The 14,005-nt window shown below is 41.6% G+C and overlaps 1 protein-coding gene across 1 annotated transcript in view; it reads left to right on the forward strand.

Annotated features, from left to right (window-relative positions):
* Positions 1–12,773, forward strand: part of LOC132260101 (glutamate receptor 1-like) — a 35,738-nt gene extending 22,965 nt beyond the window's left edge. The window contains exons 7-13 of the mRNA XM_059758030.1: positions 1,143–1,397; positions 3,418–4,029; positions 6,838–6,931; positions 7,267–7,601; positions 7,926–8,170; positions 10,185–10,497; positions 10,560–12,773. Of these exons, the coding sequence (XP_059614013.1) occupies positions 1,143–1,397; positions 3,418–4,029; positions 6,838–6,931; positions 7,267–7,601; positions 7,926–8,170; positions 10,185–10,497; positions 10,560–10,640 (1,935 nt within the window). The 3' untranslated portion in view covers positions 10,641–12,773. The remainder of the gene's footprint in view (positions 1–1,142; positions 1,398–3,417; positions 4,030–6,837; positions 6,932–7,266; positions 7,602–7,925; positions 8,171–10,184; positions 10,498–10,559) is intronic.
* The last annotated feature ends 1,232 nt before the right edge of the window (positions 12,774–14,005 follow it).

Raw genomic sequence — 14,005 nt, forward strand, 5'->3', positions numbered from 1 at the left:
GATAATCAGGCAATTTCAATGACCGAATTTCTATGATTTCACTTTCTTTGATCCAAAATCCATTAATATACACACATATTTAATGAGACCATAATTAGAATGGTGCCAGAAAGGGGATTCTTCACCTTACAATATGAAGAAAATTAAGATAACAAGTCAAATAAATTTAGAAAAGTAATTTACTAAGAATTGTAAACGATTCTTAGCTTTTGAAGCGATTCCCATTAAAATGAGAAATGTTAAGAATGTGTTACACCCTATATGTTTAGGGTTTCCGACGACAGCGCGATCGACAGAAATTTGCAGAATCATTTGACAGCTCAAAATGCACAAAATGGCGGATATTTTGCGTATGATTTCGTGCGGGCTCTTAAAATCATTAAATTCTTCTGTGAATCTTCCTTTTTCGTAGTTGCAATGTGAATTTTTACGCTTTTTGACAAAATCTAGACGAAATAAACAAATCAAGTGACAGCTGAAAGCCGCACACGGAGCAAAATTGTCGCTAGTGTCGACAAAGAAGAATAACTCCTGACTGTGTTTAGCGCCAAATCAACCACAACTTGTCGCTGATCTAAATTTTACACACAGCAAGAAATTATTCCAGATTCCGTCGATTTTTTAATAATTCTGGCAAATTTCGCTTCTGTCACAATGTGAAATCGCCTTGAATTTCTTAACACTCCTCAATTTTAAGTGAAATTTGCAGCCATTTATTTGTGGAAAATTCACAAAAGTTGGCACTTTTTGTTCGAATCCATTTTGCAAAGTTGAAAATTAATTTTCCCTAAGAAGATTAAAATCGAAAACTTCACGAATTCTCCAATAAATGAAGGGAGGACACTCGGCGTGGAGCGCCTAATGAAGTATACTTGAATGGTTTGGTCACCTGAATTAAACTCACAGTTCATTGCTAGAACAGTGCATTTATCACTTCTTTGCCGCTCCGCCGAGCATTTCATTCGAGTGCCGTGAAGCTTGTTCTTTTGGCGCATTGTAAATTAATTGAAGCGGAAAATATTCCCCATTTCATCCATTTTTGTAAATGCCACAATTTACACCCTCACGCCCTCGTCGCATTCGTGGAGGGTTGGAAAGGGTGAGTCGGTATCAGCAATGGCAGCGATTTTGTTATTCCACAGGCGCAAGCTGCACTCATGTACGATGCTGTGTTCGTGCTGGTGGAAGCTTTCAATAAGCTGCTGCAGAAGAAGCCTGACCAATTTCGCAGCTACACCACAAGACGAAGTCAACCGTTCAACACCTCCTACGCGGCCGCCATGGCATCTGGTGGCTCCGCGGGAGCCGCAAACAACAGGGGATTGGATTGCAACACCGCCAAAGGTTGGGTCACCCCGTGGGAGCATGGCGATAAAATTTCCCGATATCTCAGAAAGGTGAGTCTCAACTGGGAGAGCGCAGAAATCACCATATATTCAAATTTTCCCCCAACACACACCCCCAAAAGTGGCACATCTTTATTTCGACGGGTCGCACGGAGAAATTTATTGGCGTCCCTCGTGGAATAGCTAAGAAAAAAGTTGCGGAAGAAGAAATGAAGAACCTTCTCTGTCGCTGAGAAAGTGGGGAATTTTCTTGGGATGAGAAAGAGTGTGAAAAGCCACCTCACGGACACACCCAATAGAAATGTCCGTGGAAGAGGAAATGGAAGTCAATGTAGGACTTTTTTTTTACTGTCCTTCTCACTCGCCTTAGGCCACACACTATTCACTGTGGGCTTTTCTCCTTGTCCCGATATTGGTAAAACCCCAAAAGTCTGGGCTATTCTCTGTCATTGTGAGCAATATTTCACCATTTCTCCTCCTTTACACTCAATCCATGGTAAAATATTCAATCAAAATGTGACTTTTATATTTGAGTCATTTGCATAAAGATATTTTCCCAAATAGGATCTTTTTCTCATTTAAACTTTTGCCTCTGACTTGTCACTTTTCCGCCCCGCTCCAACACGGAATTCAACACATATATATATATATTGAATAATTCCTAATGTGGCTGACATAATGATTGTCCTTGAGAGTTTTCTTAGGGCCCCGAAAAATCAGGAGAAAAGTTTCACACTCTTTTGTATTTAGTTTGCAAATTGTCCAAAGAGAGGCGGAAAGAACAACTTTTTCTCTTTTCCAGCCAAAGCTTTCGAGCTTTTTTCCCGCGTGTATTTTGATGAGTTAAATCAATTGATGTTGTTCCATTTATTGTGTCGTCGAATCAAAAAACTAATTTCAGTAAATAATTGCTCAGCATCGCAACCACTGAGATAACACTGGCAGAACTATTGATTGTCAAGCAAACACAAATTTCCATGAATGAACACCACCAGGCGCCTCCACTGGACTATTCACAACAGCCTGGCAGAGTTTGTCATTCAAAACATGAAAAGTTTTAGAAGCACAATAAACTCAATTACACGATACATTTTCCCACCAGCGCGAATCGGATTTTCGGAGGCGAAATTTACTGTCGCGTTTGTAGAAGAAAAAAAAGGGCTCAGGCTGTGTTTCTTGAATCACAAGATCAAAGATACACTCCAGAGCCATTGAGTCCTTTCGTGAGGAGCTTCATAATGTCTCAATCAGATTACTTTAATGGCTAAACTTGGTGATTTTCATCGTGGATTACACTCTCGCCACGAGAAGAGGGTTTTGAATATTATATCTATGATTTATTTCAAGTGGGGACAAAATTTTATCACTTCACTTCATCTCTAAAGCAAAAGAGCTTTCCACGGCTTTCCCTGGAAACAATCGCGTGAAAATTTTGTCTAAAATTATACAGCTTATAGTAAAATTAAAATTATTAACGAATATATTTCAATGCAGCGCTTCCCAGTTAAATGAGAAAATGAAAAATTAATTCCCATTAGGTGGCTTTTGAAACATATTTCAGCGCTGCACCGCATAAAATATGAATGAAAAATTTTGTACAGGGAAAAATATACACATTAAATTAATGCACTTTAGTGCTGCCACACCGGAAATGCTCACTTAATGGCTCACTGAGGGAGTTTAGAGCGAAAGAGAGGCTCAATCGATATAATATTGCAAACTATTTTACCTGAGTTATGCCGTTTGATCCGGAAACTTTTGCAATTTAATTTATACACTCTGCTGCATCATTCTGGAGCATAATCTAATTGTTCGTCATGTCAATTAAGTGATATTGAAAAATAGTTGCTCGTGGAGAATTTAATTTCCCATAATAACGATGTGTTATTATGAACTTTTGCTCTGCCCAAAATGGATGTTTTACAGCAAATTATTATTGCTTTTCGCGGTGCAATTTGTGAGACACAAACTGTGCACTGCATTTTGTGAAATTTTCATGAATTTCAGGCTGTTTTTCATAAATCTTAACCGTTTTTGATATTGTTTGCCTGTTTTGTATACTAATTTGCAGGTGGAAATTGAGGGATTAACTGGCCAAATACGCTTCGCTGCGGACGGTTTGGCGTGCAGGAGGAACTACACGCTGCATGTGGTGGAGATGACTGTCAACAGCGCCATGGTGAAGGTGGCAGAGTGGTCGGACGTCTCCAGGTTCACACCTGTGGCGGCCAAGTACGTCCGCCTGCGACCGCACTCGGACATCGAGCGCAACAGGACGTACGTCGTGACGAGCATCATGGAGGAGCCGTACATGATGGAGAGGGCGGCGGAGCCGGGCCAGGTGCTGGAGGGCAACGACCGCTTCGAGGGCTACTGCAAGGATCTGGCCGAGCTGCTGGCCAAGCGGCTGGGCATCAACTACGAGCTGCGCATCGTCAAGGACGGCAACTACGGCGCGGAGAACTCCGAGGCTCCCGGCGGCTGGGACGGCATGGTTGGCGAGCTGATAAGACATGAGGCTGACGTGGCAATCGCATCGATGACGATCACAGCCGAGCGTGAGAGAGTCATTGATTTCAGCAAACCCTTCATGTCGCTCGGCATTTCCATCATGATAAAGAAGCCCATGAAGCAGCAACCTGGAGTCTTCAGCTTCCTCAATCCGCTATCCAAGGAGATTTGGGTAATTTTGCACTCTGTGGCAACCACTTGAATGGGTATTATTTCTTCTCATATTTTCTCCCTCCGAGACAATCTCGGTGGAATCATCTCGGCTTGGCGTGGCACACAATTTTCTCTCGAAATAGCTCAAAAGGGACGGATTTCTTCTCCACTGTCACTCAGCAACGAATCCCCAGGACCAGAAATATCCATTCCGATAATAAAAAGGAAAACTTTTCTCTCTCTCTTGCACACTTTGCCACTGATAAAATTGCGATAAGACAAGGGTGGAAATGTTGGCAAGTTCTCTCCGGATTTCATAAACTGCTGGGAATTAGCATATAGAGAGTAACGCGGATCAGAATGCATTCGCCGATAGCTTCCCAACCATTGAGCTTCTGAGCTCTATCTGTAATCGCGCAAAAAATCAAACGCCGCAAAATCGACTAAAATGACATCAGGGAGGCTAATTATGACGAAATCCGTCGTAAAGCGACTTGTAGTGCCTAAACGGTTATAGATATCGACATGCGGTTTTCACCAAAGGTCAAAAGTCTTACTGTCGCTGGAACTTAGTGATGTCAAAACCAACCCCCCACCCCTCCGACGGTCATTTTGAACACCCTCAAAAAACGTTTTGCTCATTTGTTCACCCCCTATGACATAGATCTGCCTCAAATTCCAGTATGTTATAGCTGGCATCAAGACCTCAAGAACGAACCATCATTTAAGAACCTAAGTCCTTCCGGATCCTAGATATTAGGGTCCATATTTCAAAAATCAAAATGGCTCTAACTCCGGTTATAATTAACCGTTCGGAATGATTTTGTATTCATTGGAAAGGTATCGTAAAATGCCATATCCTACCTGAACAGCATAACTTAGTAGGACCACCGCTAGAGGCGCTAAAGTCGAAAAAACCATTTTCAGAGTTTCAAAATCGAATAATTCGGAAACTAGATCTTCAATTTTCTTCAAATTTTAGTATGTTGTAGCTGAGGTCGAGACCTTTCCAACGAACCCCCATTTGTGGGGCTTGAAATCATAGGAGGGGAGATATGGGGGTTTAAAGCTCACATCTTTAAATCGAGTCTGGTGGTCATGTGATAAGCGAACGTACGCGTTGGCTTATCACGTGTCTTGGATTGGGTACAAATCCCACCCACACTTTGGCACTCCAGATGCAATGTTGCGAGACACTCTTCGCGCCACTTGGCAGTGTAAATAATTTTGAGTTTTAAGTGCAAGTGCACGAAAAGACAGGAATAATGAGGGAGAGAAACTTATATATTCGCCTGTGCTGTAAATCAAAAGTCACAAGTATGTGCAAAGAAACGAGAGGGTGGAGAATTATTTATTTCCCGCCACTTGGGAATTTTCGCGAAGTCAACAAGCTACCCTTGAGGTCACTGTGCCAGTGAAGAGGAGAGCACCCTGAGGGAATTTTTAATTTGAGCACTAATGCAGAATGCACAAGTCCTTGTAAGTTTTCTCCCAACAAAATAAGCAGAGTCCTTCGAGAGAGAGAGACTCTGAATTGAGAGGACGTCATGCGTGAAATTTATGCAAATTCCCAGAGAGAAAGAACTGCAATAGAATTTCTCTAGATAGTAAAATGATTTCGCATCGATGGATTTATCAATACAATGACTGTGATTCAATTCAATTCACCACGAAGAATGGCGTATTTTAAGTAACTTAATAAGAGAGAATTACACATTTTCTCAGTGGTTTTCAGAAAATCCTCTTTCCATGCATTGTTTCAGGAAACATTCTCTAAATAATATAATAACTCCTTTGTCAAACTAATCTAACCCTTATCTGGTTTCATTCCTTTTCATCCCAATTCGTTGGTTTCTGGGATAAAAATACCCCATTTGTGGAATAAATTGTGATAATTTCATCGTTAAATGGGAAATTCAAACCGAAAAGTGCCTCGAAAACCAGCAAATGTCAAAATCGGCATTTTTCAGAAGAGCAAATTGATGTTAGAGACTTGAAATCGCTTTGTGATTTCCATAAACTTCCTTTTTTCTATAACTTCTAGTTGATTTCATTGGTTAGTTATTGAAATATTAACTAAAATGTGCAGAATAAGTACAATAATGCGATTTTTGATAGTTTTCTTTGTGCTTTATTTTGAATTTATTATTTTCTTTATCCAAATAATAATTATGTAACTTGCTTTTCCAAATAGAATTTCCAGATTTTGACTGATCTTGCATATAATTTCATTGATTTTATTCAGTATTTTGAATTATTCAATAAGATTCTTTTCCTTATTTACTATTTTTCACCATACAAAATTATGCCACACTAATTTCTGTCGTTTTGAGAGATTTAAAGTTGATTTAAGAAGGCAAAACAACTGAAAAGATCTAATATTTCTGAACTTTATTAAATAAATCAAATTTCTTTCATTTAATTTTCGATACACTTAATCTAACATTTTCAGACGTACAAAAAAACATTAAAATCTATCCAAAAATGCATAAGACGTCAACTACTTAAAGGCGATTCAATTCAATTCAATTGAATTTCTGCATAAATTATCGGGTAACTCGAGACTTGCCGCAATCTTGATAAAAAAAAACATTGTTTCAAAACAATAAGAAATCCGTTTGGAGAAAGAGAAATATTTCATGTGTGGAAGAACAAAGAAGTTGAGAAATCCACATTTGTTCCCCTGAGCAATTTTCCCATCCATTCGATGCAGTGTTGTGATAAGGAAAATGAAAAGTGAGCAATACCCACGAAGTGATATCTTTAGTATATATTTTTCTGTGCCACTTCAACCACCTGTACGATGTGTATTTGTTAAAATCCACAGGTTTGCGTGCTGCTCAGCTATTTCGGCGTGAGCATTGTGCTCTTTATTGTGTCCAGATTCTCTCCCTACGAATGGCGATTATTCAGTTCCACAGGTAAGAGATAAAAATGAGGAGCCACCATGTGCCACCCGTAATATTCCGCCGTTTCCTCCCCCCATTTCCCAGCCCCGGCTGCTCCTCTTTTGTCCCCGCCGAGCAGTGATTCCTTGTGTGTGCGGCAAGAAACAAAGCTCTCTTTTTTAATAGGCACCCCTCAGCAGACGATGTAAATTCTAAATGCGATGTAAACTCCCATCCATCCTTGTGAAAAATTTCAATTTCATTCCTTTGTGTCCCCGAAGCTCTCTCTGCGCCTTTTTTTTAATACAACACTTTGTATTGCGCCGTGTGCCGCCTCCACTCATGCTCCTTTTTGTGACTTCCAACAGGAGAGGAGAGCCACCACCTTGAACAAATTTCCGGGGGCCAAACGTCGCACACGGTCGTAAATGAATTTAGTATTCTCAATTCATTTTGGTTCGCCTTGGGAGCTTTCATGCAGCAGGGATGTGACATATCTCCACGCTCCATATCTGGCCGCATTGTCGGATCCGTGTGGTGGTTCTTCGCCCTCATCTTAATATCATCCTACACCGCTAATTTGGCCGCTTTCTTGACACTGGAGAGGATGTCCTCCCCCATTGACTCACCGGAAGACTTGGCGGCGCAAACTGACGTTCAGTACGGCACACTCTACCACGGCGCCACTTGGGACTTCTTCAGGGTAAGAATCTTCTTCGCCCACGCGCCAGAGCGTCTTGCAAGGCGGAGTGAAAGCGAGCCAGAGACTTTCTTACAGACAAAAACCGCGCTGCAATTACGAACAACCAAACAAACCGCAGGCTAATGAACTTATATCACTCCTCGTCACACATGTGGAGGAATCCCTTCACAAGGATACATTTCGCCATGCAAAAAGCACTTGTCTTTGACGATTTTCTGCGCTCGCTTCCATTCTCTCTCTCACCCCCCCACACACATATAATCTTTTGTGGAATTTAAATCATTCATGCGCCCGAAGTACATGAGCGCCTCTTCATCATTCCAGAGATCCCAAATAACGCTGTACACAAAAATGTGGGAGTACATGAACTCCCGGAAGCAGGTCTTCGTGCGCTCCTACGACGAGGGTGTGCGACGTGTGAGAACATCCAAAGGAAAATACGCCCTTCTAATTGAATCACCCAAGAATGATTATATTAATGAACGAGAGCCGTGCGACACAATGAAGGTCGGCCGTAATCTCGATGCCAAAGGCTTTGGCGTCGCCACACCACTCGGATCCCCCTTGAGGTGAGGCGCACAGATTAAGATACACATCTCATGCCACGCATAGTCTGCGGATCAAGAACTTATAGCCACGATATTTCAATTGAGGTCTAACAATTTTAATAGGATTCACCCACACTCTCTGTATTCACATGTGGCGCTTTTGGGGATGGAGGAATGCTAATATGAGAAGCAGAATGCTTTCCAAAGCACTGTATATATGCGAAGATTATGGGCAACCATAGGATGGGTCAATGCAATACGTTAGAATTTTGGAAACTCATGCATTTCCACATGAGCAAAGCCAGAGTCTTGCTACATTTTCATCGTGGAAATAAGGTCACAGCAGAGCCGTTACAGGAATTAACGAGAAAGATTCCAAAAATTCTTATCTTTTTTCCCTTGTGACATGATGAAAAAAACGTTTTCAACTCAATTTTCAGTTTTAATGTAATTTTTTCGTGGCGTCAAGGGGGAGATAATAAGACTTGAACTCTGTACACCACTTCCTGACACTTCCACAATTTCTGTGAAGAATCACAGACACTTGCGGAACTTCAGCAGTGCCGAAAACATGCGTTTTCCTTATTTTTGCAACCGTATAAAGTATCATAACCTCAAATTTAGGACTCTTTGACCCATAAAGACGCCATTTTTGCAAGTATTTTTGAAATATTTGAAGTTTCCAGCGGATATTTTGATGTGATTTAATTTTCAAATACTTTTTGGATGAACTTTCGAACATAACCTAAAAAATACTTTGAGATATACAAAAGAATCCTTGAAAGAAACTTATTCGGAGTTTTTCAAAGGCTAAACCAATTGACAATAAGTTGAAATTTTCTGTTTCAGAGTAGAAAATCAATCAAAAATCTCTTGAAATAGACATTTTTGCATCCTGAAACAATATTTTAGAGGTTATGATCAATCTCAGCATAATAAACATCAATTTAACATTGAAAGCTTGTAATTTCCAACAGATTTCATTATTATTGAGTCAGTAAATAGCAAATTACATCAGCTTAGCGACGGGAATGAATGATTTTAGAGGTTATTTTATTGCAAAATTTGTCTTAAATTCACAACATAACCTATAAAAATGTAAAAAAAAGCTCTTTTTCATCAATTATTGTAGTAATTCCTTTTGAAAGTAACTTGAAAGCACTTCCAAATACTTCTACTGCGCTGTACATCACTGCTAACCATAATATCTCCGCCTTGAGTTGCGTAATATCAGCACATTTCCTCTCTAAGCGCGGGGTTTAGTTATTAACTGTGAATCATCTCACCTTCAAAATTTTAATTAAATTCATGAAATACTCTGCCACATGCCAATATTTTCCCCCAAATTTCCGCAGTTGGAATTTATGTGTGTGTGTTTTGAAGAGATTGTTAAAATTCATACTTAAACATTGCACTGGCGGCATTAAATCGATTGACCGTCTTCCGGTTGGATGTTGAGCTGATGAGAAGTGTGCATAATTCATGGGTGTTTGTGATAAGTTCTTGCAAATCCACAAAGTTTTTCACTGTTCATCGTGACCCATTTTCTCTCTCTCTCCCTTAATTAGCATTGCGGCTGCCAATTCGGCACGAGCAAGTCCACGTCCGCCTGTCCATCAAACAGAGAGAGAGAGAGAGAGAGTATAGTTATTGAGAAGTCAGAAATTTGCACCAATTAATCATTTTCTGACTCCTCGGGGACTTTTTTTTCCATGGCCTCCCAAATGCGGGTGATATTGACAGAGGAGCTGTTCAGGAAGTGTGACCCAAAAATCTATCTCCGTCAAGCACGAGGGTCAGTTTTGATTGTGCTGTGCCTTCGGAGGTACATTTCTTGGCTGCGTGGGAAACCCTTTGGGGGAAAGCTCCCCCGGTTGGGGGTGACATCTGCGCGAAAGCTCGCAAACTCTTCGCGCGGAGCTTTGTGGTGTAGCGAAGCTCTCGCGAGCTTTCGCCAGTTGAGACACTGACAGTGAACTCGCGGGGATATTGCGACGTGAAGAGCGTGGACTGATTGGTGGTGCATTTCTTTCAGGGACCCCATAAACTTGGCCGTGCTGTCGCTGAAGGAGACCGGTGAGCTGACCAAGCTGATGAACAAATGGTGGTACGATCGCACCGAGTGTCGCCACGACAAGTTCGATACATCCTACAATGAGTTATCGCTGAGCAATGTCGCTGGCATCTTCTACATCCTAATTGGTGGTCTGTTGCTCGCACTCATGGTGGCCCTTGTGGAGTTTTGCTTCAAGAGTCGCTCGACAAACAGCCAAATGGACGCTGTGAAAACAAAGCCCAAATTAACAATTCAAATGACCGGCCGAGAGTTTGATAATGGGCGTGTTGGGGTGAGTTTTGCTGAATGGGGAGAACAATTGGGCACCAATTTCACGGTATTTTCTTCCGCCAGTACTACACACCGTCCAGCCAGATGCCGGGCCATGTCGAACCACCGGACCAGATGCACGGCAATCCCCATGTCCAGGTCTGACGGGAACTTGCGCAGGAGTCCCGCCTATGACGGCCACCCTGCGCCCCATCGATACGCCGGATATTGGCCAACAGCCGCCAGGAGACGGAGAAAATGCTGGGCCACGACACCCTCAATCGACACCCTGTCGGGTCATCGTCATCCCCCTACCTCGAGACCTGAGCCACGGGGACGCAAACTGGCGGGCCGACGGTGGAAGGCACAATCAACACCCACACTTCTAAATCAAATCCACTGATGGTTCATGACGTGGCCTCTCCGTATCACTCGTGAGAGGGCGTCTTTTTTTGCTAAGGATACACACAATAATTTATTACGATGAGGGAGTCATTTTGGCGAAAATGGACGCTCAGGCCCCGGACATGCTATATGCGAATACAGGAGTTTGTGTTACGGTTCTTTTTTTTTGTATAAATGAGAATGATATAACATTATTTTCTAACATTTGAGATATTCATCAAAGAAAACATCTTTTTGTCATACCAAATCTCCATTGAGATCCCTATAAAGAACGCCCAGTGGAGTTTGCTGAGGAATTTCATGCGATTTATCCCATGTTCTCTGTGAAATTTCCCATGAATTAAGCCAATTATTATATTTTTTAATCAATCAAACACACTTTTTATCAGTCAATCATGAGCATTTTGTAGTAAATTTATGTGACTTGCTGTTAGTGTAATGCTTTCATTATATGTTTTCCCAAAGAAACCCCTCTTAATGTCAGTGGAAATTTCTTGGAACGGATTTCGAATCAAAATCAGTTACACGGAATCTGGGAGATTAATTCTTTATAGGGATGCCCATTTAATAGATAAATTATACATATAATATAATGAAAAGAATAATCGTAAGATGAATGAAAAAGTCTAAAATCCACCCCCTAAATTATTGTCTTACAAAGAGAAAAAAAAACATTATACATTATAATCCACAAAATGAAAATTCCTAGTAGTTACATTAAATGCTGTCATAGATAGTTGTTATAATCATATCCAAATTGAAATTTATTACTGTGGTACTAAGAGTGAAAATGGATGAATCACACTAATTACCTGTACATAGTCTTCATTTTGCCCCCCAAAAAGGATGGATAAAATCGTCAAGTCATGTTCAATCGTGAACGCATATTAATTAATCTACACAATAAATAAATGTAAGATGAATCTCTCAGATGAGATTACGCTTAAATTTTGGAGGTGAGTTTGTACATATTTTTCGTAATTGTTAAACTAAACAAACACTTTTCATACATTCAGTGCTCTCTTCGTGACGAAAGGGCGCGGGAAAGAGAGGGAAATGTGAGGTGCTTTTCTTAGAAAAGGGCATAGAATGTGTGGGGAGGAGGGTGCAAATGATCATTGCAACCCTGGGCTTCATGGCCTCGGCAGAAGGCTTTTCGCGTGTGAAAGGCGGAAAAGCACTTCACAACAATCAAGTCCACAGTTTCGCGCTGACTGAAGTATGGTTTTTTTTTTGGAGAAGGTAAATGGAGAGGCGAAGAGAAGGTTGAGGCTGTCTTGGCGGCGGATGGAAAAATGCAATTATGACGGAAGACACACTCATTCGCGTAGCATTTCATTTTGCGGTAAACACATCCCCCAGCATTGCTACATATACATATCCGCCCCGAAATCTCTCTGTCTTATAACATTTTCGCCAGTGAAACACCCACGAGAGTCATTATCGCCAGTGGAATAAAACACAATAATAACCCTCGTAAAATTATTCGCATCAGCAAACATTAATATATCCCCCTCCTTGTGCGAAGAGTATTGTTTACACTTGAAATCTCATTCTCTATCCCTTGGAAAATATTTATATTGCGCGCCATAATTGCGGAGTGTGAAAAAAGGAGCCGCGCGACGAGAAAAGTATTTATTAGTGAAATTAACTGATTTCATAGATAAGAGCAAGAGAAAGCGAGAGAGAGAGACAGTGTGTGTAAGGGTGAAGAGTGAATTTATATTGTTTCCACTGAGATGAGATGGAATATGAAATATTTACGACATTTAATTGGACTGACTGGTGTACATAGAAGATTTATTAAAAATAATTGTATGTTCTCCCCAAGCCCATGACAGTGGAGAGAATAATTCGGAGACTCACAAGTAAATAAAAATGAATTATGTTACAGAAGAATGTCAATTTTATCTTGTTTCTCTTTTACTCATCGCTCACCCTCCCCCGAAAAAAAAGAAGCGTCGATGGAGACGCCAGGTTAACCAGGCGTCCTCATCGTTCAACTTTGACATTTTCCGCGGAAACTCCAGAATAAATAAATAAAAGCGACCGGGAATGTGGGGTCGCTGGGTGGGGCGGAATAATTCTCCAGGGAGGAATGGATGCCCCTTTTAGCCGGGGCGCTCATCTCACCCCCCGCAACTACATCACACTGAAAATAATATGCTCTTGTCGCCAGCAAAGGGAAGCGATGTGAGATGAGAGCAGTTGGATGTTTGCTGCAGATTTTCTACCGCAATTTTATACAGAACCACCAAGCAGGGTAAGAAAAACACACGGCTTTTCCCTCTGTGCTCCTCAATGTTGTGTCTTTGACACAAACTGTCTACGACGTCCACAAAACGTAAGTTGAAACAGTCTATTTACAAATAAACCATAGCTCTTCTGTGGCTCTTCTTTTGCTGGCCGAAATGCCACGCCCACTCAGAAGCCCCGCCCAATATGTGTCGCCTTGCTGTAAATGGTTTCACCTTCATCGACCCTGTCGAAAAATAAGCAAGCGACCGCTTGAGTGTGGACAGATTTCTTCATTAAAAAGTTTCGGGCACATAAATTAAAGAGCAGCTCAACTCTCAATTCGCAATATCCCCAAAATCCGCGAGAGCAGGTCCTTCGCTTATTGATCGACGAGAGAGAGAGACGCCGGGTCAACCAGGCGTCTCCATCGCATTTTCTACCGTCGCAAAAGGCATGTGCCGAGCATATTTTGGCAAAAACGGCATCTGTGGAGGCTCGGGGAGAAAAAAATTCCTAGAGCCATTCTCTACGAATATGAAATATGTCTCTCCATCTTCAGTGGCAGTTTTTCCCCTCCGCCGAAGCGCCCGGACTTGAGCTTTTTTGCCACGGTGCGTGGCAGATTGAATTCTTCAATTCACCTGACCGTTGGGGGTCGCCTACATTTCGCCAGTGTGTGTGCGTCACCACGACAGCGGGAAAAAGTGAGGCCCCCAGTGTAAATATTGCCCCACTGCCGCCCTCGAAAATATGGTTGGAGAAATCACAACTTGGGCGCGCACAAATCAATATCCCAAATACAGAGCTTTCCACAGAGATTCCCGGGGAAAACGCTTGCGCTCAAAACAAGTCCTTAGACTGGGCGCACCGCCCCGTGTGTCACTGTG

Source organism: Phlebotomus argentipes, unplaced genomic scaffold (genome assembly GCF_947086385.1).
Source record: "Phlebotomus argentipes unplaced genomic scaffold, Phlebotomus argentipes genome assembly scaffold_18, whole genome shotgun sequence".
In the NCBI taxonomy this organism is placed as follows: Eukaryota; Metazoa; Arthropoda; class Insecta; order Diptera; family Psychodidae; genus Phlebotomus; species Phlebotomus argentipes.